An 18070-nucleotide genomic window follows, 5' to 3' on the forward strand; every position below is an offset into this window, starting at 1 on the left:
ATGGGTTCACCATAAAAACTGCTAGTGTATGGATGTGTGTGAGAGAAATGCTCTTGGTGCTTGGCTACATTTAAGGGAGTTTGGGGCGGGGGGAAGGGGAAAAAAAAGTACATCCTGGTCCTGGAATACAGAAGTGGATCTTTGACCTGTCTGTAGTCTGAACCTGGCTTGAGAGCCAAGCCACTTCTGGTGTTCCAGCATTCATAATATACACTCTCTGATTATTCTTATGTAAGCAAATGCCCATGGGGTGTGTGTCCAGAGGTAAGGCAACCTGAGGTGTTCTGTGTTATGTAACCTTAGGTGGTGCAGTTGAAGTTTTCTGCACGTGACATGCCAGAACACTGCCAAGGTTAATGTGAAGTACCATGATTGTAGATCAAGGTTGTTCTTATCTTGCAGGTGTACAGCGGGGCAAGGTTAACATGAGTGATAATTAAAGCAACATCAGAATGCAAGGGTTAAGAACTTTGTTTGCTGTGCATGCTGATCACCTGTGTATGATGCATGTCCAAAGGCTGTGAACAGTGTTTGGCAGCCAGTTAACCCTACTTTCTGCTGTGTACCTATTAAAAAAATCAGTAGCTATGTCTCAGCCTAGAAATACACGAGGTCATACTTGTTGTTCCTGTAGCAGCCATCCCACTAAACAGCAAATCACAGAAGCAATGTTTAGATCTTTGATACCTGTGATTCTGAGCTTTGAGCATGCATGCTAAGGCAGAGCCAGCTCGGAACCTCATAGCTCGGGGGCCAGCTATTGGTGTCTTCCAAATAACTGGATTCTGTTTTGGACTTAATGTTTTGCACTGACCTGGAATAGGGTCATTATGGTATTGGGTATGGTAAATTGCACCATAGTTGGTCTCCCCATGATTGTCCCCTCAGAACACCGTTTACATCCTTTCAGTATCCTGGTGGTGTGTGGCCAAATTGGCTTATCAGAAGAGCCAGCTGGATGGTTGCAAAAGTTTCTGGGAGATTTTCCTTTTGACAGCTGTTCTGATCAGGGCTATAGTGTCCAACAGAACAGCCGGTCATTTAGGGTAGGGGTGTGCATGGGCCATGTTTTGGGCCGCAGTCTGAATTCGGACCAGTTTGTGATCCACCGGTCCGGTTTTGTTGAACTGCAGACTGGTCAATGATGGTCTGGTCAATGACAGTGGGAATGATGAGTATTGGATTTCATACATTTGCTTCAAAGCACAGACATACTGGTAGACTTACTATATCACATACTTTGGTGTGGCGCAAAGCACTTCTGGGGGAAGGAGTGATGTGGTCTATTGCTCTTGCCCCCTGGAAGCACTCTGTGGCACACAAGTATGTTCCTGAGGGCTGCATGACTTTCAGGGATGTATTTGTACCAGTCACAATGTATGTTTAAGGGAAAATAGAGTCCCCCAAATTTGCCTTCCCCATACTGTACTGGGCACTGCCTCCAGGAAGTTCTGTGTCTACTTCAGTCGTCTGGATGTCAATTTCTTGTCTTTTCTGCTACCATTGCACCTGCAAAATTCTTTCCCCGGTGGTGAGCAGCCTGGGAAAAGAGGGCTATCTTTATCCAGAGGGTGACCATCTTTTGCCTGCTGTGTGATAACCTTGTCACTAACCTTGCAGGAAAAAATTGTATTTTCTTTGAGATGGGGTGGGTCTCTCTTAGGCTGTTTTGGTTCCTTTTCTGTGGATGCACTGGATTTATATACCGCGAAGACTTCATTTTCTGCTTTTATCACTAAATCAGGCATTTGAAAGCACTGATAAGCCAGAACTGAATAGTTTATCAGTGCTTTCAAAATTGCCCTGGTTTGAATGTCTGGACACAATCCTAAAGAAAATCACACTGGGATCCTCAAGTCATTTGTTTCTGGAAAAGTTAGTTGTATTAAATGATGATGTTGTTGAATCATTTGTGCCTTTTCAACCTTGAGGCTAAGGCACAATTCTAATACTTTAGCCTTCTCCTTTCTTTTTTGCCTTTCCCTCTTAGATCAGACCCCTACCCCACCCCCCCAATTCATTGGCTTCCAAGGCATCAAATTCTAAAGTGATCCGAGCACAGGAAGTGCTTTACGGGTCATTAGGTTTATCATTTTAATCCCCATCAGACACTTTTCATTACCATGTTTGGTTAGACTTACCTCCTTTCCTTTTTAGATTATTGATTGTCAGAGAAAGAACACAATGTTGTTTGCAAGTAATGGGAAAAGAAAGAGCAGTTTTATAAATATTTCCGTTGCTAATCAGTCTTTGGTAAATTAGCCCAGTAGGTTGGGAGACATCCAGATGTTTGCATCTATTCAGCGGCTCTTACACTCTACTGCAGCGGTAGGCAAACTTCAGCACTCCCGCCATAATGAATTGTGGCTGCTGGTGATGGGAGTTTCAGTTTAGCAATATCTGGTAAGCCGAAGGTTGCCTACCCCTGCTCTATGTAACTTTAAGTAGTGCCGTTGAAATTTTCCGCATGTGACATGCCAGAACGCTGCCAAGGCTAATGTGAAGTACTGTGATTGTAGATCAAGGCTATTCTTATCTTGTAGGTGCACAACGGGGCAAGGTTAACATAAGTGATAATTAAAGCAACATCAGAATGCAAGGGTTAAGAACTTTGTTTGCTGTGCATGCTGATCACCTGTGTATGATGCATGTCCAAAGGCTGTGAACAGTGTTTGGCAGCCAGTTAGCCCTACTTTCAGCTGTATACCTGTTAGTACAGGACTTCGAGCATTATTTGGAGAGGATGACCTTTAAAGTTGCATTGAACCTTGCCCAGTTTTGTAAAGACTTTAAGTCTGCAAGAGCTGTAACTTTTGTTCTATCTAGCAGAACTTCGTGCTTTTCTGGCTGTTGATTAGTATGTATGTGTTTTGACTACATTTGTTTGATAAAGTGCACCCATATCCAAGTTTTTCTAATGCTTATTAATCACTTTTCCACAGTGTATTAGTTGAAATTGTTTTAAACACTTGTTCCATCATGAGGATCCAAATAAAAATACTTACCAATTTCTAATTAAAACATTGAGCAAATTAGTGATAAATGATGGCAAACAATGGCAACGCAGGGTTACAGAGCTGATTACTTGCTGCAACCTCTGCTAACTTGGCAAAGAGGCACCTTTTAATGCGGTGATTCTCTTTTACTTAGCAGGGGGAGAGTAACTGGCCCTATCCACCCCCAGCACAGTACCTCCAGTGACTGTTGCTGGTGTCTATCTGATGTTTCTTTTTAGTTTGTGAGCCCTTTGGGGACAGGGATCCATCTAATTAATTAATTCATTCATTCATTCTCTCTGTAAACCATCCTGAGCCATTTTTGGAAGGGCGGTATAGAAATTGAATGAATGACATAACCTTATGTGTAGGTAGCTTCACAGTAGCAGCCATCTTGCTGCTGCTCTGTTCCACACCAGTTAATGAATTTGCTCAAGCATGAATGTACAATTAACTGGATATCACTTTATGCAAATGAGGAGGAGATTTGGATGGGAACATTTTCTAATTCAATAACTTTCTGAATGTAGCTTAGTGGGAAAGCATAAGTGGAAACAATAGGAGCTTTAAAAATGTTTCTTCAAAAATGCTTCTTCAGAAATCTTCACTAAGGGTTCAGAAGGGAACAGCATAATCCGTAGGGTTTGTAGGCCAGATTAGGAGTGGGAGGGCAGGAATAACTGGTTGGAGGACAAAGTGAGAGGTGGGCCTGGAAAACTGGAGGAGGCTTTTTGTAGTAACCCTTTTCTTCATGAAGTCATTGATATGGATCTCTTCAGAGCCAACCTACACTGGTTTGTTTTTTGTTTTTAACCATAGAATGAAAATTGCAGGGAATAGCATGATCCAGTACTTCATTACATATGGGAAAGTTGCATGTTACAGAGATGGCTAGGCAGGAGCCGTCTCCTTAACAAACTAGCTTTTCAAAGGTAGGTAGCTTTTATTAATTAGAAAATGTGTTCCCTACCATTCACATTTCCAGGCGGAGGTACTTTTGGTGGCCATTTCTGAAATGAGAAAGCAGGCCATCATGTTATAACCTGCCCCCCTCTGCCCTCAAATAGTTCAGTCCTGAATGTGCTGTTTCAGTTTCAGCAAGGCAGTTCAGTGTGATTCTCTCCATCTGTTTAGATCAGTCTTAAAGCTCCTAGAATCAAGGACTTGGGGGTTGGGTATCTACTACTCTGTGGATGTCAAGTTATCTTGGCATTTCTCTTGATAATTGCAAGATTCTGAATCGCAAAAACATGGACAACAGAACAAATTTTGCCTCTGGCCCTTGACAGACACAAATCTAGTTAGTGCACAATCGAGGGAAATGAGTTTTTGTTAGTGTTGTTTTTGGCTGTAATGTGTTTATACAATAGTGCACAAACAGTGATGATGATAAAGTTCTGGCAGAGTTTGATTGCAGGTTGCCCGACCAGGCTTGCAAAATGATCATGGAAGACTTCAAAGCTAGGACCTTGGTTTTGTGACTCAGCCATTTTGGAACTCTGAAAACCAAGTTTACTGTGAGCAGAATAAGCTATGTTCATAGATGATAGATCAGTCCAGCTTGTTGTACATAAACTCTATTTAGCATTAGCATTAGCAGAACGTTGAGACTGTCATGCTTGCTAGGTTTATGGTATTCTGTTTTAAATGCAGAATAGGTTGATAGAGAAGCAGGAGGAAGGTTTCCCCACATAATATATTGACAGGTGGTAGGCAAAAATTTGGGAAGTTGATTCCAAGTGGGGAAGAACAGATCTGTGAAGAATAGAGGAAACATTTCAGCTGGTACCAGGCGGTATTGCTGACTCCGTTCCCTTTCAATCCTAGTTCTGAAGACTTCAGCAAAGTGTCTCTCTCTCTCTGTGTGTTTTGAAAGCTCAAGATGTGATTGTAAAAACAAAACACAAGAACTTTAAGGTTCACTGGCTCTTCCCTCCTGGAAGAGGGTAGGTTTGATCTTGGTACAATTACTAGGAATACATCCCTTTGGAATTTGCACATGTTATTTTTAGGACCACAGTGTAAAGATAGCAGGATGCAGTAACTAAAATGACACTTGCTGTGATTTGAAGATGCCTTCATACCTGTCTAGTTTTTCCAGTAAAGCAATAAAATGGGATTAATATCTGAATAAATTGAGTGGATCAATTTTATGTGTTCGTCATAGTTCAACATTTTGACATTTCGCTTCAGATAGGAGGGCTATAACTGTATTAGTTTAAAGTGCATGTTAGTGATGCATCTGGTATTAAATTGCAATATTAAGATTTACATAGGTAAGTGTGAAGGCCTGCTTGTGTACTGTTGAGAATAAGGCAATGACTGAAAGAAGGTATTTAGGCACATGAGTGGAGCAGGCAGGCGAGCAGCACCTTCCTCCATTTCAGCACAGAAATTATTGCTGCCAAAGAAATGGACTGCTGTTTAGTGTTAAAAGTGACTTGCTTTTTAGGGATGGAAGCTGCAGTGGACATGTGAGAGAGAATTCCAGCTGTGCCTGTAGCTCCACCCATGTTTCTAAACAGTGCTGGTAGACCATGTTCTAGGTGTTATAAAATATTTTACCACATTTGTTAATGTGTTAAATTCTATTTATAATAAAAAGAGTATCTTTTTGGTTTGTGTATTAATGGAAGCATAATAGTGGCAATAGGGGAAATAGCATTGCTCTCTTAAGCAGCAGTTCAAAGACCTTATCTGGAGTCCTGGATGCAGTTTTGGGTACTACAGTTCAAGTAGGATATTGGTGAATAGACTCATGTTGACACTAAAATGCACTCTTGCTTCAAAGTTTGATTTGGCCTTGAATCTTGGACTTGTTCAAGTGCTACATTTTTAGGAAGAACACTCTATCTGGTATGACCCTTTAGTGTGCCTATGCCCCTCATCAGTGTAAGCTCCAGGATGCCTGGCAAGGTGCTCTTAGTGGACTCTTGTAATCTGGAGAAGGTCACAGACACCAGTATTTTTCTCATGCCGTTTGGGTGTTCTGTGGAAACTGAGAGAATGGTGGCGCTCTGATCTCAAACTGATCTTTGAGGTAGGAACATAGGAAGCTGCCATATAGTCAGACCATAGGTCCATCTAGCTCAGCATTGTCTACACAGACTGGCAGCGGCTTCGCCAAGGTTGCAGGCAGGAATCTCTCTCAGCCCTGTTTTGGAGAGGCCAGGGAAGGAACTTGGAACCTAGATGCTCTTGCTAGAGCGGCTCCATCCCTCTTAAGGGGAATATCTTACAGTGCTTACACTTCTAGTCTCCATTTCATATGCAACCAGGGCAGACCCTGCTTAGCTAAAGGGACAAGTCATGCTCTCTACCACAAGATCAGCTCTCTTCCTCTGCATTAGAGGGCCTTCTGCCTTGGGGAAATGCCCAAGTCCCCCCCCCCACCCCTTGGGAGTCAGTCAGCCCTGCCCTGCATCCTCACTTTGTGGGATACTTGACACCCTTGAAAGAATTGGGGGAGAATGGGTGGTCAGGGGAGGGAGCACTCAAATGCAGTGCAGCTAAATTTAAATTTGTCTTTTTTTCCCCTTTACAGTTACGGGGAATGGTGTAAGAGAGATCAAAAGTTATACCTTTGAGCGTTTGCCTTGGAATGTAGCACCTAATCAAGCCTTTTCTCTCTTTAGATTACACACAAACAAACACTGCAAACTATTGCAAGACTTTGAATAGTATGTATGTATTTTCACATTTATATCCCGCTCTTCCTCCAAGGAGCCCAGAGCAGTGTACTACATACTTGAGTTTCTCTTTCACAACAACCCCGTGAAGTAGGTTAGGCTGAGAGAGAAGTGACTGGTCCAGAGTCACCCAGCTAGTTTTATGGCTGAATGGGGATTTGAACTCGGGTCTCCCCGGTCCTGCGCAGATCAGCTTCAGGAAGAATTCATTAGCTCCTCGCGATGCCAACCGCCCACTGCACGTGACTGCAGTACCCTCTAGTGGCGGTTAGGCGTCTCCATTTTCAGTTTCTTTCTGACCGCCATAGCAATCAGTACTCGGAGACTGTTACTCCTTGTGAAGTTTGTTATTGGTTTTTTCGGCTTTTTGGACTTTGGAGAATGGACTAGGACTATTTTTATGGATTTGCACTTTGGCTTGGTTTAACTCATTACAGTTTTGACCTTTTGGAACGGGCCTGACGACGTTTCTTCTTAACACCTTTGACTCGGACTCGATCTCGGACCTCCGCCTATGACCACGTAACGGCTACTGAGCAGGATGAGCGGCGTGAGTAAGACGAGTAATCCCAGCAAGACAACCTTTAAACGTTGCACTAATTGCCGGGGGAAGATCCCCTCAACAGACGGCCATACCCTCTGTTTGTTTTGCCTTGGGGAGGCGCATGATGCGGCTTCTTGCTCGGTATGCGTCTCATTTAACAAGTAGACTCTTAAGAATCGAGCAGCGCGCCTCAAGGTTTATTTGATGGAGGACGCTTTGTTGCCTAAGGCTGCGCAGAAGGCTGCGACGCTGGGTCCTGCGCCAAAAGCGCAGTCTAAAGACCCGGGCAGATCGAAAGTGTCGAAAGGGGTCTCGTCGACATCGGCCGCTTCAACATCGAGGGCCTCGGCATCGGACGTCTCGGCGTCGGAATCCTCGTCAACGTTTCAACAACCGGAAGATCATCGAGCGGGCCTGAAGAGAAAGCACAAGAGTGACGCCTCTGGGCACAGCGCCGCCCATAAAGAAGCATAAACATCATGACCAGGTTTCAGAGCATACTCCTTCGCCTTCGGGGCTACAGGACTATGTAATTCCTCAACGCAGAGGGGTGTCGTCTCCGGCTGCGACGCCCTATCAATCTCCTCTGACTCCTGGGCATCGATCGCTAAGCACTCGGCATCGTGAGCGGTTGGCATCGAATGAACCCAAGTTGGGGTCTGAGAGGCAGGCTTCAAGTCCAGAGACTCGACGTCGACATGAGATCACACCCGTCACCCACCCTTCGACGTTGATGTCGATCGTGGCACCGGAATCGACAATCGCAGTGATTGAGGACACTGAACTCGACGTCGACCCCGACGTTGAGCGCATTGACATCGAGGATGAGTCGACGTCGGTGATTCAAGTTATACCGGGGCCATCCCCAGCCACACCAGGGGCAAGCGAGCGAGAAGCTAACAGAGCAGCCCGCATGCTAAACCCTGAGGAGAGTACACCCTCGACGGGCAACTTTACGGGCTTTCACGTGGTGACTACCTCCCTGGACATATTCCAAAGACACCTTCATTGTCAACGAAGGGTACACCAATTGCAGGACCCTCAATTGGTGGTGGTTGGGGTGACACAATGGAAATACCTAATGCAGACTATGCTTTATTTAGAGAGTGGTTGCGTGTAAGGGAACAGAACCCCAGGGTTATTAAGGAGACAGCTGTGCAAGCTGTTCTGACGCCAGTGCAGCGCATAGAAATGGCTGTTCAAGCATCGGTACCTTTACCGTGTTAAAGCTCGGTTTCTCTGCAAGCTAATGTACCACGGGTTCTTACTTCCACCCTGCACCAGGCAGCAACTCAGATGACACATGTACCTGTCCGTGTGACCTCGACTGGCGTTGGGAACTCTCCTGTCTCATCTGATGATGGTGAAGACGATGATATAGAGGATGATTACGCCTCGGACTCAACCCCGGATCCGGACGATCCAGAGGCACCTGCCCTCCCAGATCCAGATTCTAATGTTGCGGTTGTTCCATTGGTTTTGCCCAATGAAGAAATGAAGGGCTATCATCAGCAAGTGGCAGAGATGGCCCAGGTCTTGGGCCTGACCCTGAAAGAGAAAACTAGTGACTTAGAGGACCCTGTCTATAACAAGATGAAGGTGGCTTTGGGTTTGAAGCCAGTATACTTACCTATGCTGCCTCATATCACCAGGGCAGCAAAATCGGCTTGGGAGGTACTCCAGACGTTAGCACCAACCTCGAAACGTTTGGAGGCTTTTTATCGTGACCAGGAGGAGGAGAACACTTATTTGGTGCATCACCCTGCTCCAAATTCACTGGTGGTTGATTGTGCAACGACTTCTAAGGGCGGCAAGCGTCACACCACACCTGTGGACAAAGAGGGCCGCAAGTTGGATGTTCTGGGAAGACGCACTTACTCGATGGCATGTTTGTCCATCAAAATTGCCAACTATGTGGCTTGCCAAGCAAGATATACACATTCCCTGTGGGAGGCTTTGTACGATCAGCATTCAAAACTAGAACCTGGAGAATTTATGAAAAGATTTGAGGCTGTATTTGCAAAATCTACTGTGGCTACCCGTCAGCAACTGGCTAATGCAAAGCACTTAGCTGAGTCGGAATCCCAGACATTGACTTCGTCCAGTATTCTGAGATGGCATGCCTGACTGCAAGCTACAGGTTTACAGCAGGATATGAGGGATAGGATTGAGAATCTTCCATTTGATGGTGCGGGCTTGTTTTCAGACAAGACCGATGAAAACATGGAGCAATGGAAGAAGTCGCAGAACACCGTGCGCTCTTTTACCAACCCTTGATATACGAACAGATACCGCCCATTTGGTCAGTATAATCAGTATCAGAGACGCCAGGGCAGTTATTGGCAGTCCGAAAAAAGAGACTTCAGATGACCTTTCCAGCGATTTGGGAACAGTAACAAGCGCCCTTATTATCCCCAAAATAGAACCAGTCAGTCTGGCCAAACTAAAAGAACACCACAATCGAAGCAGCAGCTTTGATCTGGAGGTGAGCCCACTGCCATCACGTGACCCGCCCCCACAAAACAACCTGATCAACATCAAAGCAAGGAACACCATCCCCTTGAACTATGCCAGAGTTACCATCAAACTGGCAAGCCATGCTCAAGCGTGGCACCACATAACATCAGACTGGTGGGTCTTGTGCATAGTGATGACGGGCTATGCGCTAGAGTTCGAGGAGTACCCTCTGTTTCTGGGCATGAAGTACACTCCAGAAACCCCTGTCCTGAGGGAGGAGGTGGAAAAGCTTTTGATGAAAGGGGCGATATCGCCGGTTCAGTGGGCTCTCAGCCAGTCAGGCTTTTATTCTCGTTATTTCCAAGTCCCCAAACGCGATGGGGGCATAAGACCAATTATGGATCTCTGGGGCCTAAATCAATACATCGAGGTAAAGAAATTCAGGATGACAACGTTGCAAGCCATCCTTCCGCTCCTTCATGGGGAGAATTGGATTGCAACGCTCGACTTGAAGGATGCTTACTTTCATATAGGCATTCAGGAGAACCACCGCAAATTCCTCCACTTCACCATGGTAAGCGAAGTTTATCAATACAACCTCCTACCTTTCGGCTTGGTCACCACCCCGCGCATGTTCACGAAGTGTGTCGCGGTGATAATAGCCTATCTCCGAACAAAAAGACTGTCCATTTATCCATACTTGGACGACTGGCTGCTGACAGCCAATACGCAGGAACAACTGCTAGAGCATGTACGCATGGCAGAGGCGTAACTATAGGGGGGGCAGGGGGGGCACGTGCCCCGGGCGCCATCTTTTCTGGTCACGTGGGGGGGCGCTGCCATGACCAATTTTTTTAAATTTTTTTTCAATTTTTTGTTAATACAAATGTTTCCTGCTCAGTGCAGCAGCGCTGCAGCAGTCAAGGGAGCGCGTCGGTGCCCCCTTCTCCACGAGCGGTCCCTTCCGCGCCCCCTGCGCCCCCCCCATTGCTTTGCTGGCACCTGGCGGCCAGTCAGTGGCCTGGCTTGGTGGCGGCGGCGGGCGCTTGTGAGGAAAAACCTAAGTATAGTGTAGTATGTTGGGGGCGCGGTGGGGGGGCGCCATTTCAGTGCTTGCCCCGGGCGCCGTTTTCCCTAGTTACGTCTCTGACGCATGGTGACGACCCTGTTGAGCGATCTGGACGTGAACATCAACTGGGAGAAATCCTTTCTACAACCAGCGAAACGCCTTCAATATATCAGGGCAGTGTTGGACATGACGGCCCAGAGGGCTTTTCTGCCGAGAGATTGGTTTTCACGCCTGCAGACACTCATCCTCATGTGTCACAGTCATCCGGTACAGAAGGCGAGAACGATACAGGTTATTCTCGGTCTGATGGCGTCTTGCACAACCACGGTTTTGTATGCAAGGCTTCGCATGCGCAAGTTGCAGCTTTGGTTTTTGAGAGCTTACAGGCCAAGGCTGGATCCGCAATCCAAACGGCTGACACTGCCAGGCACGGTGCTTGCCTCTCTGACGTGGTGGACGAAGGAGTCGAACATGCTCAACGGCGTACAGTTTGAGTCGCTGAAACCAACCGCCACGGTAACCTCAGACGCTTCGTTGCAGGGCTGGGGTGCGCATCTGCTGCATCACGAGGCAGGGTTGATGGACGTCGAAAGAGGGACTTCTGCATATCAACTTTCTAGAACTTCTGGCTGCGTACAAGGCCTTGGTTGCCTTCCAGGAGAAACTCGTGGGGCAGACCGTCCAGCTTCAGATGGACAATACAACAGCCATTGCGTATGTCAACAAGCAGGGCGGGACGGTTTCAAGGTCATTGTGCAGTCTCAGTCTTCAGTTGTGGAATTGGTGCATTCCACGCAAGATCTATCCCGTTGCCATTCACATCAAGGGCACCATGAACGTTTTGGCGGACTCTTTGAGCGGGAACTCGTGCTGGATCAGCACGAGTGGGAGTTGAACCCAGTGATAATGGAACAGATATTCCAGTCTTGGGGCAAACCGAAGGTGGGTCTCTTCGCAACGTACGACAACAGCAAGTGCGATCACTATTGCTCCAGGATGGGAATTGGCCCAGATTCAAAGGGGGATGCATTTCAGTATCAATGGAACCAGCAACTACTTTACGCCTATCCCCCAACTCCGATGCTGCCCAGGGTGGTGACCAGACTCCTACAAGACAAGTCTCAAGCGATAGTTGTTGTCCCACGGTGGCCAAGGCAGCCATGGTACATGCAGCTACTCAGACTGTCCCAGGGCAGGTACAGGAGGCTGCCACAGTGGGCAGATCTGATAACTCAGGACCAAGGAGAGGTGCTGCACCCCAATGTGTCCGTGCTGAGTCTCACAGCGTGGAGGATCGGCTACTAAGGAGGATTCTCCTAAATACTCGTAAACTATTAACTAGGCGAAGTTACTGAGCAAAATGGCGCAGGTTTGCGGCGCATGCTGCCTCAAGGGGCTATAACCCCAAGGAAGCAAGCCTGAAAGCTGCTGTTCTATACCTAACAACTCTGAAACAGAGCGGCCTAGCGAATGTCTCGATTAAGGTGCATATGGCAGCTATATCGGCGCAACATGATGGGTGGGATGGAAAGACGGTCTTCACCCATCCAAGATGTAAAGATTTCATGAGAGGCATCAATAATTTGTATCCTCTGGTTCGCCCGCCAGCAGAGAAGTGGAGTCTTTCCTTGGTTCTCTCGTCACTGATGGAACCACCCTTTGAGCCTTTGGCATCTGCGTCGTTAAAAATCTTAACCTTGAAGACGCTTTTCTTGGTGGCCATCACCACGGCCAGACGAGTAAGTGAGCTGTATGCACTCCGCATCGATGAGCCTTATACGAGGATTTATCCAGAGCGGGTCATCATGCACTTGGATCCCGATTTCAGTCCAAAGAGTGTAACAGATTTTTATCTTAATACCGAAATTGTGCTGCCTACCTTTTTCAGAGATCCTACGTCCGCGCTTGAACGGGCAATGCATTCATTGGATGTTCCTCGAGCCCTTCTCTTCTACTTAAGAGCCACAAGGGACATTTGAAAGACTCCACAGCTGTTTGTTGGCTTGCAGGGCAAGTGTAAAGGGCATTCACCTACTCGGCAGAAATTGTCTTTCTGGCTGGTGGAGTTGATCAAATTGGCGTATGACCAACAGGGTGTTGCCCCACCAACGTCACTTAGGGCACACTCCACTAGGGCTTACGCCACGTCTGCGGCGCATCTGTCTGGCATTCGCTTCCCAGACATCTGCACAGCAGCTACTTGGTCGTCTCACCAGACGTTTATAAAATACTACGCCATAGATCTGCGCATGGCTAAGGCTGCTGAATTCGGACGGGCGGTCCTCAAGAGGGTGTTACAGTAACTTGCAATGCTTACCCGCCTCCATCTGGGTAGCTTGTAATTCACCCACTAGTTATGAATGTTGGAACCACTAACCAGATAAACAGGTTGCTTACCTGTAACAGATGATCTGGTAGTGGTTCCATACATTCATAAATCCCGCCCATCCATCCCCGCTAAGACAGTTGCAAGCTATTGACTATTATACACTTACCACTCTGTCCTTAAGCCTGCTATGTCGGCCTACAAGAAACTGAAAATGGAGACGCCTAACCGCCACTAGAGGGTACTGCAGTCACGTGCAGTGGGCGGTTGGCGTCGCAAGGAGCTAACAAATTCTTCCTGAAGCTGATCTGCGCAGGCGCGGAACCCACTAGTTATGCATGTATGGAACCACTACCAGATCATCTGTTACAGGTAAGCAACCTGTTTTTCATTGTCTTGGTAAAGTAGTGTGCCGTCAAGTCAGTGTTGACTCCTAAAGTTTAATTGCATTATATTTTGTACTCAGATGAAGATGAAGACTTTGTTAATAAGAAAGCTTTCCAAAAACCTAAGGAGAACGGGAAATCATCAAGCGTTTGTCTAGGAACAACTGCGGCACCAAAGGCAGATACAAAACAGAAAATAAAAAGTAAACCCTTATCGCCAGTGAAACTAACACCAACCTCTGTAATTGATTTCTTTGGAACTGGGAGCATTCAACGATCGGAGAAGAAATTGGTGTCAAGCAAACGAAAAGAGGTGAGTAATGCAAGTGCAAGAGAGTAACCATAGCTTTTTCTTCAAGCTGATGCATGCTTATGAGCAGAAGAAGTAATTAATGTACAGTACTGCAAAATGCATTATTGGTGTGGTCCAGTTAGGCTTTTTTCTTTATAGAGTGCAAGAGTGGAGTGCTTTTTAATTTTTAAAGGAAATGTCGGGTAAGGAGAAAAGGAAAGCAAAAGTGCTTTATTTGGACACTTTATCTGTATCATTTTTTGGCATCTTCCTATATAAGGTGATATTGCTATTAAATGTTGCGTTGTAACTTGAGTTTCATCAAGTTTTGTACTTTATGGTCAAAATATTTATTTACTTACACTATTAAATAAGCATCTTATATGCTCAATGTATTTTTATATATTTTGAAAGATTTATACCTTGCTTTTTGCCAATGTCCCCAAAGCGACCCATGATAAAATACCATATTTCATTGAACCTATTGAATTGTAAAGCTTTTTGAAACAATAAACTAGCTAAAACTAAAATAATTGTAAAATAGCTTTAAAGTCATGTAACTCCCAACAGCCTGTATTTTGAAAGCTTTTTGGAAAGGAGGTGTGTTTTCCTGGCCCACCTAAAAGAATTAAGAGTGGATCTGGAATATTTCTAGTGGAAGGGAATTTACAGTAATGGATCCACTATTGAAAAGCCATATAACTTATGGTGCCCAGTTTTATTTTGGTTGTGATAAATTTGTTTATTAAATAGTTGCCTTCCTAATCATTCAGATTATGGTGTAGTCGCAAAGTGGTTTCTCACAGTTGAAATTTGACCCTTTTGCTTGGTAATTAAAGGGATATAAAGTGTGTATAGGGCTGCTGGACTTGCAAGATGGTCACCGTAGTACTTCATAGCAAGTTGAGATCTCCCCCCCACCCCACCCATGACCCAGTTCCAAGACTTTCTCCATAATACTTAGAACTAGATATGCCAGCTTAACATCAGACAATGGGTCCGTTACCTGACACAAAGGAAATTTCAAGAAAACACTGGAAAGAGGTACCCCTTACTCTTTATAAATGTTGCAAAGCTGTATTAATGACTTGATGGGAAGAGGATTCAGGATTATTCTATCCTTTACAACATTTCCTCTCCTTGTCTCTTAACTGCCAGGGCAGCCAAACACATATATTCAAAAAGCAATTCAACAATAGTATCAAGTCATCCATTCTTCTTCTTCCCCTAGCTCTTAATCAGCATTGATCCCATCCCCACTCCCCAAGAAAAGTAATATTTATTTCAGTTTTATGAAGTATTTAAAATATTCCTCCCACCTCATGCACTTGAAATAAGAAATTTTGGATTCAGGGATTGGGAAGTGAAGGTTGAGGACTTAACATGGGGGAAAAGGTAACTAATTGCAAATAAAAATGCAGGGAACATACCTGCCCTGTGACTATACAAATGAGTTTCCCCTCTGTATAGGATGTGTTGTGTCACCTTAAGTGGCACAGCAGGGAAATGCTTGACTAACATGCAGAAGGTTGCCAGTTCGAATCCCCGCTGGTATGTTTCCCAGATTATGGGATACACCTATATCGGGCAGCAGCGATATAGGAAGATGCTGAAAGGCATCATCTCATACTGTGCGGGAGGAGGCAATAGTAAACCCCTCCTGTATTCTACCAAAAGAAAACCACAGGGTTCTGTGGGTGCCAGGAGTCGAAATCAACTTGATGACACACTTTAATTTATAGGATGTGTTGCAGAACTGAGATATATTTGTCGAGGGTCTGTTTTTTATTTTTTATTTTTTTGGAAGTGGGTATCCATTTCAGTTAAATGTCTTTCCCGTGTTCATGCATTCACATATTGTACTCATCAGCAGAAATGGATTTTCCTCTATATTTAGGAAATGCACACAAAAGACTAGTTTTTCAAAAACAGCTGTATGAAACTTATTTGGTACTTTAGGATGAGGCTTTAGCATTTTTTTCTCTGCATTCATCTAACAGTATGCCATGCCACTTTGTCCTTTGGCACCAAAGTGAGCACCCCTATGATGCTTCTTTCTTTGTGATGCAGCTTTCACAAAGCAGAGATTCCACATTAGATGATGAGGCTCTTGCCAAGCAACTACAGCTTGAAGAGAATACAGAGGTAAAAATACTTGTACACTTCTGTTTTTAGCTGCCTTTTCTCAATACTGAATGTGCAGAAATCCATCTTCCTATTTGAATAATGGCGTTAGCTGCAGAGTTTATTTGGAATGTCTTGTTAGTACAATCCTTCTACTGAACTTTTCCTCTTCAGTTTACTTAGCATTTGCATCTCCTGTCCTCTCCCTTCTGTCCCCTTACTAATTTTACTGGATTTACTCTTCTTAGAACCATGGTTCTCAAAAAGGAACCTTCAAGCTCCTTCCTGACTGTTCACCCTAACTGTTGTTAGCTGTGGCCCAGCTAAATTATCAGTTTTTGCTTCCGTTAAGTTAGGGAATATTGCATAGTTGTACTCTTTCTGCTCCTTGCCCTGCCACCCATCTCTCCAATTTAAATTCACTACACTAAAACCCTGTGTAACTGTCAGGGCATCTGACTTTCTTTGCCCCATCTTGAACCCCCAGAAACTCTGAGATCTGGATAGTGGTTCCATACATCCATAAATAGTGGGTTCTGCGCCTGCGCAGATCAGCTTTGGGCAGAATTCGTTAGCTCCTTGCGACGCCACCCGCCACCCGCACATGACTGCAGTACCCTCTAGTGGCGGTTAGGCGTCTCTACTTTCCGTTTCTTTCTGACCGCCATAGCGATCGGTACTCGGAGACTGTTTGCTCCTCGTAGAAAGTTTGTTTGCTTGTTTGTTAACACTTCAACGGTTTTTGAACTTCTGCTTTCGGACTCTGACTATTCTTCTGGAATTCCCCTTTGGTTTTGGACATTTCTTGAATGGTTTTGAACTTTGGAACGGACCTGACTACTCTTTCATACTACCTCGGATTTGGCCACGATCTTGGATCTCACCCCCTTTGACCTAGGAACGGAACGACTACTCTTCTCTCTTCCTCAAAATGAGCTCGAGCAAGCCTGGTAAGGCGGGGAATTCCGGCAAGACTACCTTCAAACGCTGCACTGATTGCCATGGAAAACTCCCCTCAACAGACGGCCATACCCTATGTCTGTTCTGCCTGGGGGAATCGCATGATACAAAATCCTGTTTGGTCTGTGTAACCTTCAGTAAGCAGACTCTTAAGAATCGTGCTGCGCATCTTAAAGTATTTTTGATGGAGGATGCTTTGCTGCCTAAAGCTGCCCAGAAAGCTGTGGCTACGGGTCCTGCGTCGAGTGCGCAGTCTAAAGACCTGGGGAAGTCGAAGAGAATCTCGGTTTCTGGCGAGTCGACATCTGCTGCGTTGACATTGAGGGCCATGGCGTCAAGTGCCTCGACATCGGATCCTTCAGCAACTTTCAAACGGCCGGAGGAACATCGGTCTGGCCGGAAAAGGAAGCACAAGACAGAGGCTTCGACTCATGGTGATTCCTATAAGAACGCAAAACATAAGCATCGGGGCCAGGTTGTGGAGCATACGCCTTCTCCCTCTGGTCTGCAGGACTATGTGATCCCTCGGCGTCGAGCAGCCTCCTTGTCCCCAGCTCCGACTCCTTATCAGTCCCCGCTGACACCAGGGCCCCGAGCTCACGACGTTCGACATCGAGATTGGTCGGCGTCGATGCCGTACAGCCATAAGGCTGGGGAGTGCTCTTCGAGTCCGAAGGCTCGACATCGAGATGGAGCAGCTGCAACCTGCCCGTCGACATCAAAAGCTGTTTTGCAGTCGACGTCGGGAGCTGCATCGGAGTCGACGGTTGCTATAATTCTAGATACAGAGCTCGACGTTGAACCCGGCGTCGAACTCGACATCGAGGATGATGCTGCAGATATGGAGCCAATTGTTTTGAAGGACATACCAGCGCCTTCTCCAGACAGTGTGCAGGATCAGGGTGCTTATCGTTTGAACCGCATGCTACAATCTGAGGAGACTACGCCTTCAATGGGAACTTTTACAGGTTTTCAGCAGTTTGACTATTTGCCAGGGCCTGAGCCCAGGACACCGATACCAAGGACACCCTTTCTTTCGGCTAGGGAGACGCCGGTCACAGGACTGCCACCCAGTGGTTGTTGGGATGGCTCAGTTCGTTTACCAGGCAGAGATTATGCCCTGTTTAGGGAGTGGTTGCGAGAAAGGGAGCAGACCCCCCAAGGCCCTGAGGGAGGTGGCTGTGCAGGCGGCTTTGACTCCTGTGCAGCGCGCAGAAATGGCTGTTC

The 18070-nt window shown here is 45.9% G+C and overlaps 1 protein-coding gene across 5 annotated transcripts in view; it reads left to right on the plus strand.

Moving 5' to 3' along the window:
• The window catches only part of RFC1 (replication factor C subunit 1), a 90946-nt gene that overhangs the window by 16997 nt on the left and 55879 nt on the right, over positions 1–18070 (plus strand). For 3 of the 5 annotated variants that reach the window (XM_053254057.1, XM_053254056.1, XM_053254059.1), the window contains exons 5-6: positions 13548–13780; positions 15830–15904. In XM_053254057.1, coding sequence (XP_053110032.1) covers positions 13548–13780; positions 15830–15904 — 308 coding nt within the window. The remainder of the gene's footprint in view (positions 1–13547; positions 13781–15829; positions 15905–18070) is intronic. The other 2 variants (XM_053254058.1, XM_053254060.1) reach the window with 1 other exon arrangement.

This window comes from Hemicordylus capensis, chromosome 5, assembly GCF_027244095.1.
Source record: "Hemicordylus capensis ecotype Gifberg chromosome 5, rHemCap1.1.pri, whole genome shotgun sequence".
Taxonomy (NCBI): Eukaryota; Metazoa; Chordata; class Lepidosauria; order Squamata; family Cordylidae; genus Hemicordylus; species Hemicordylus capensis.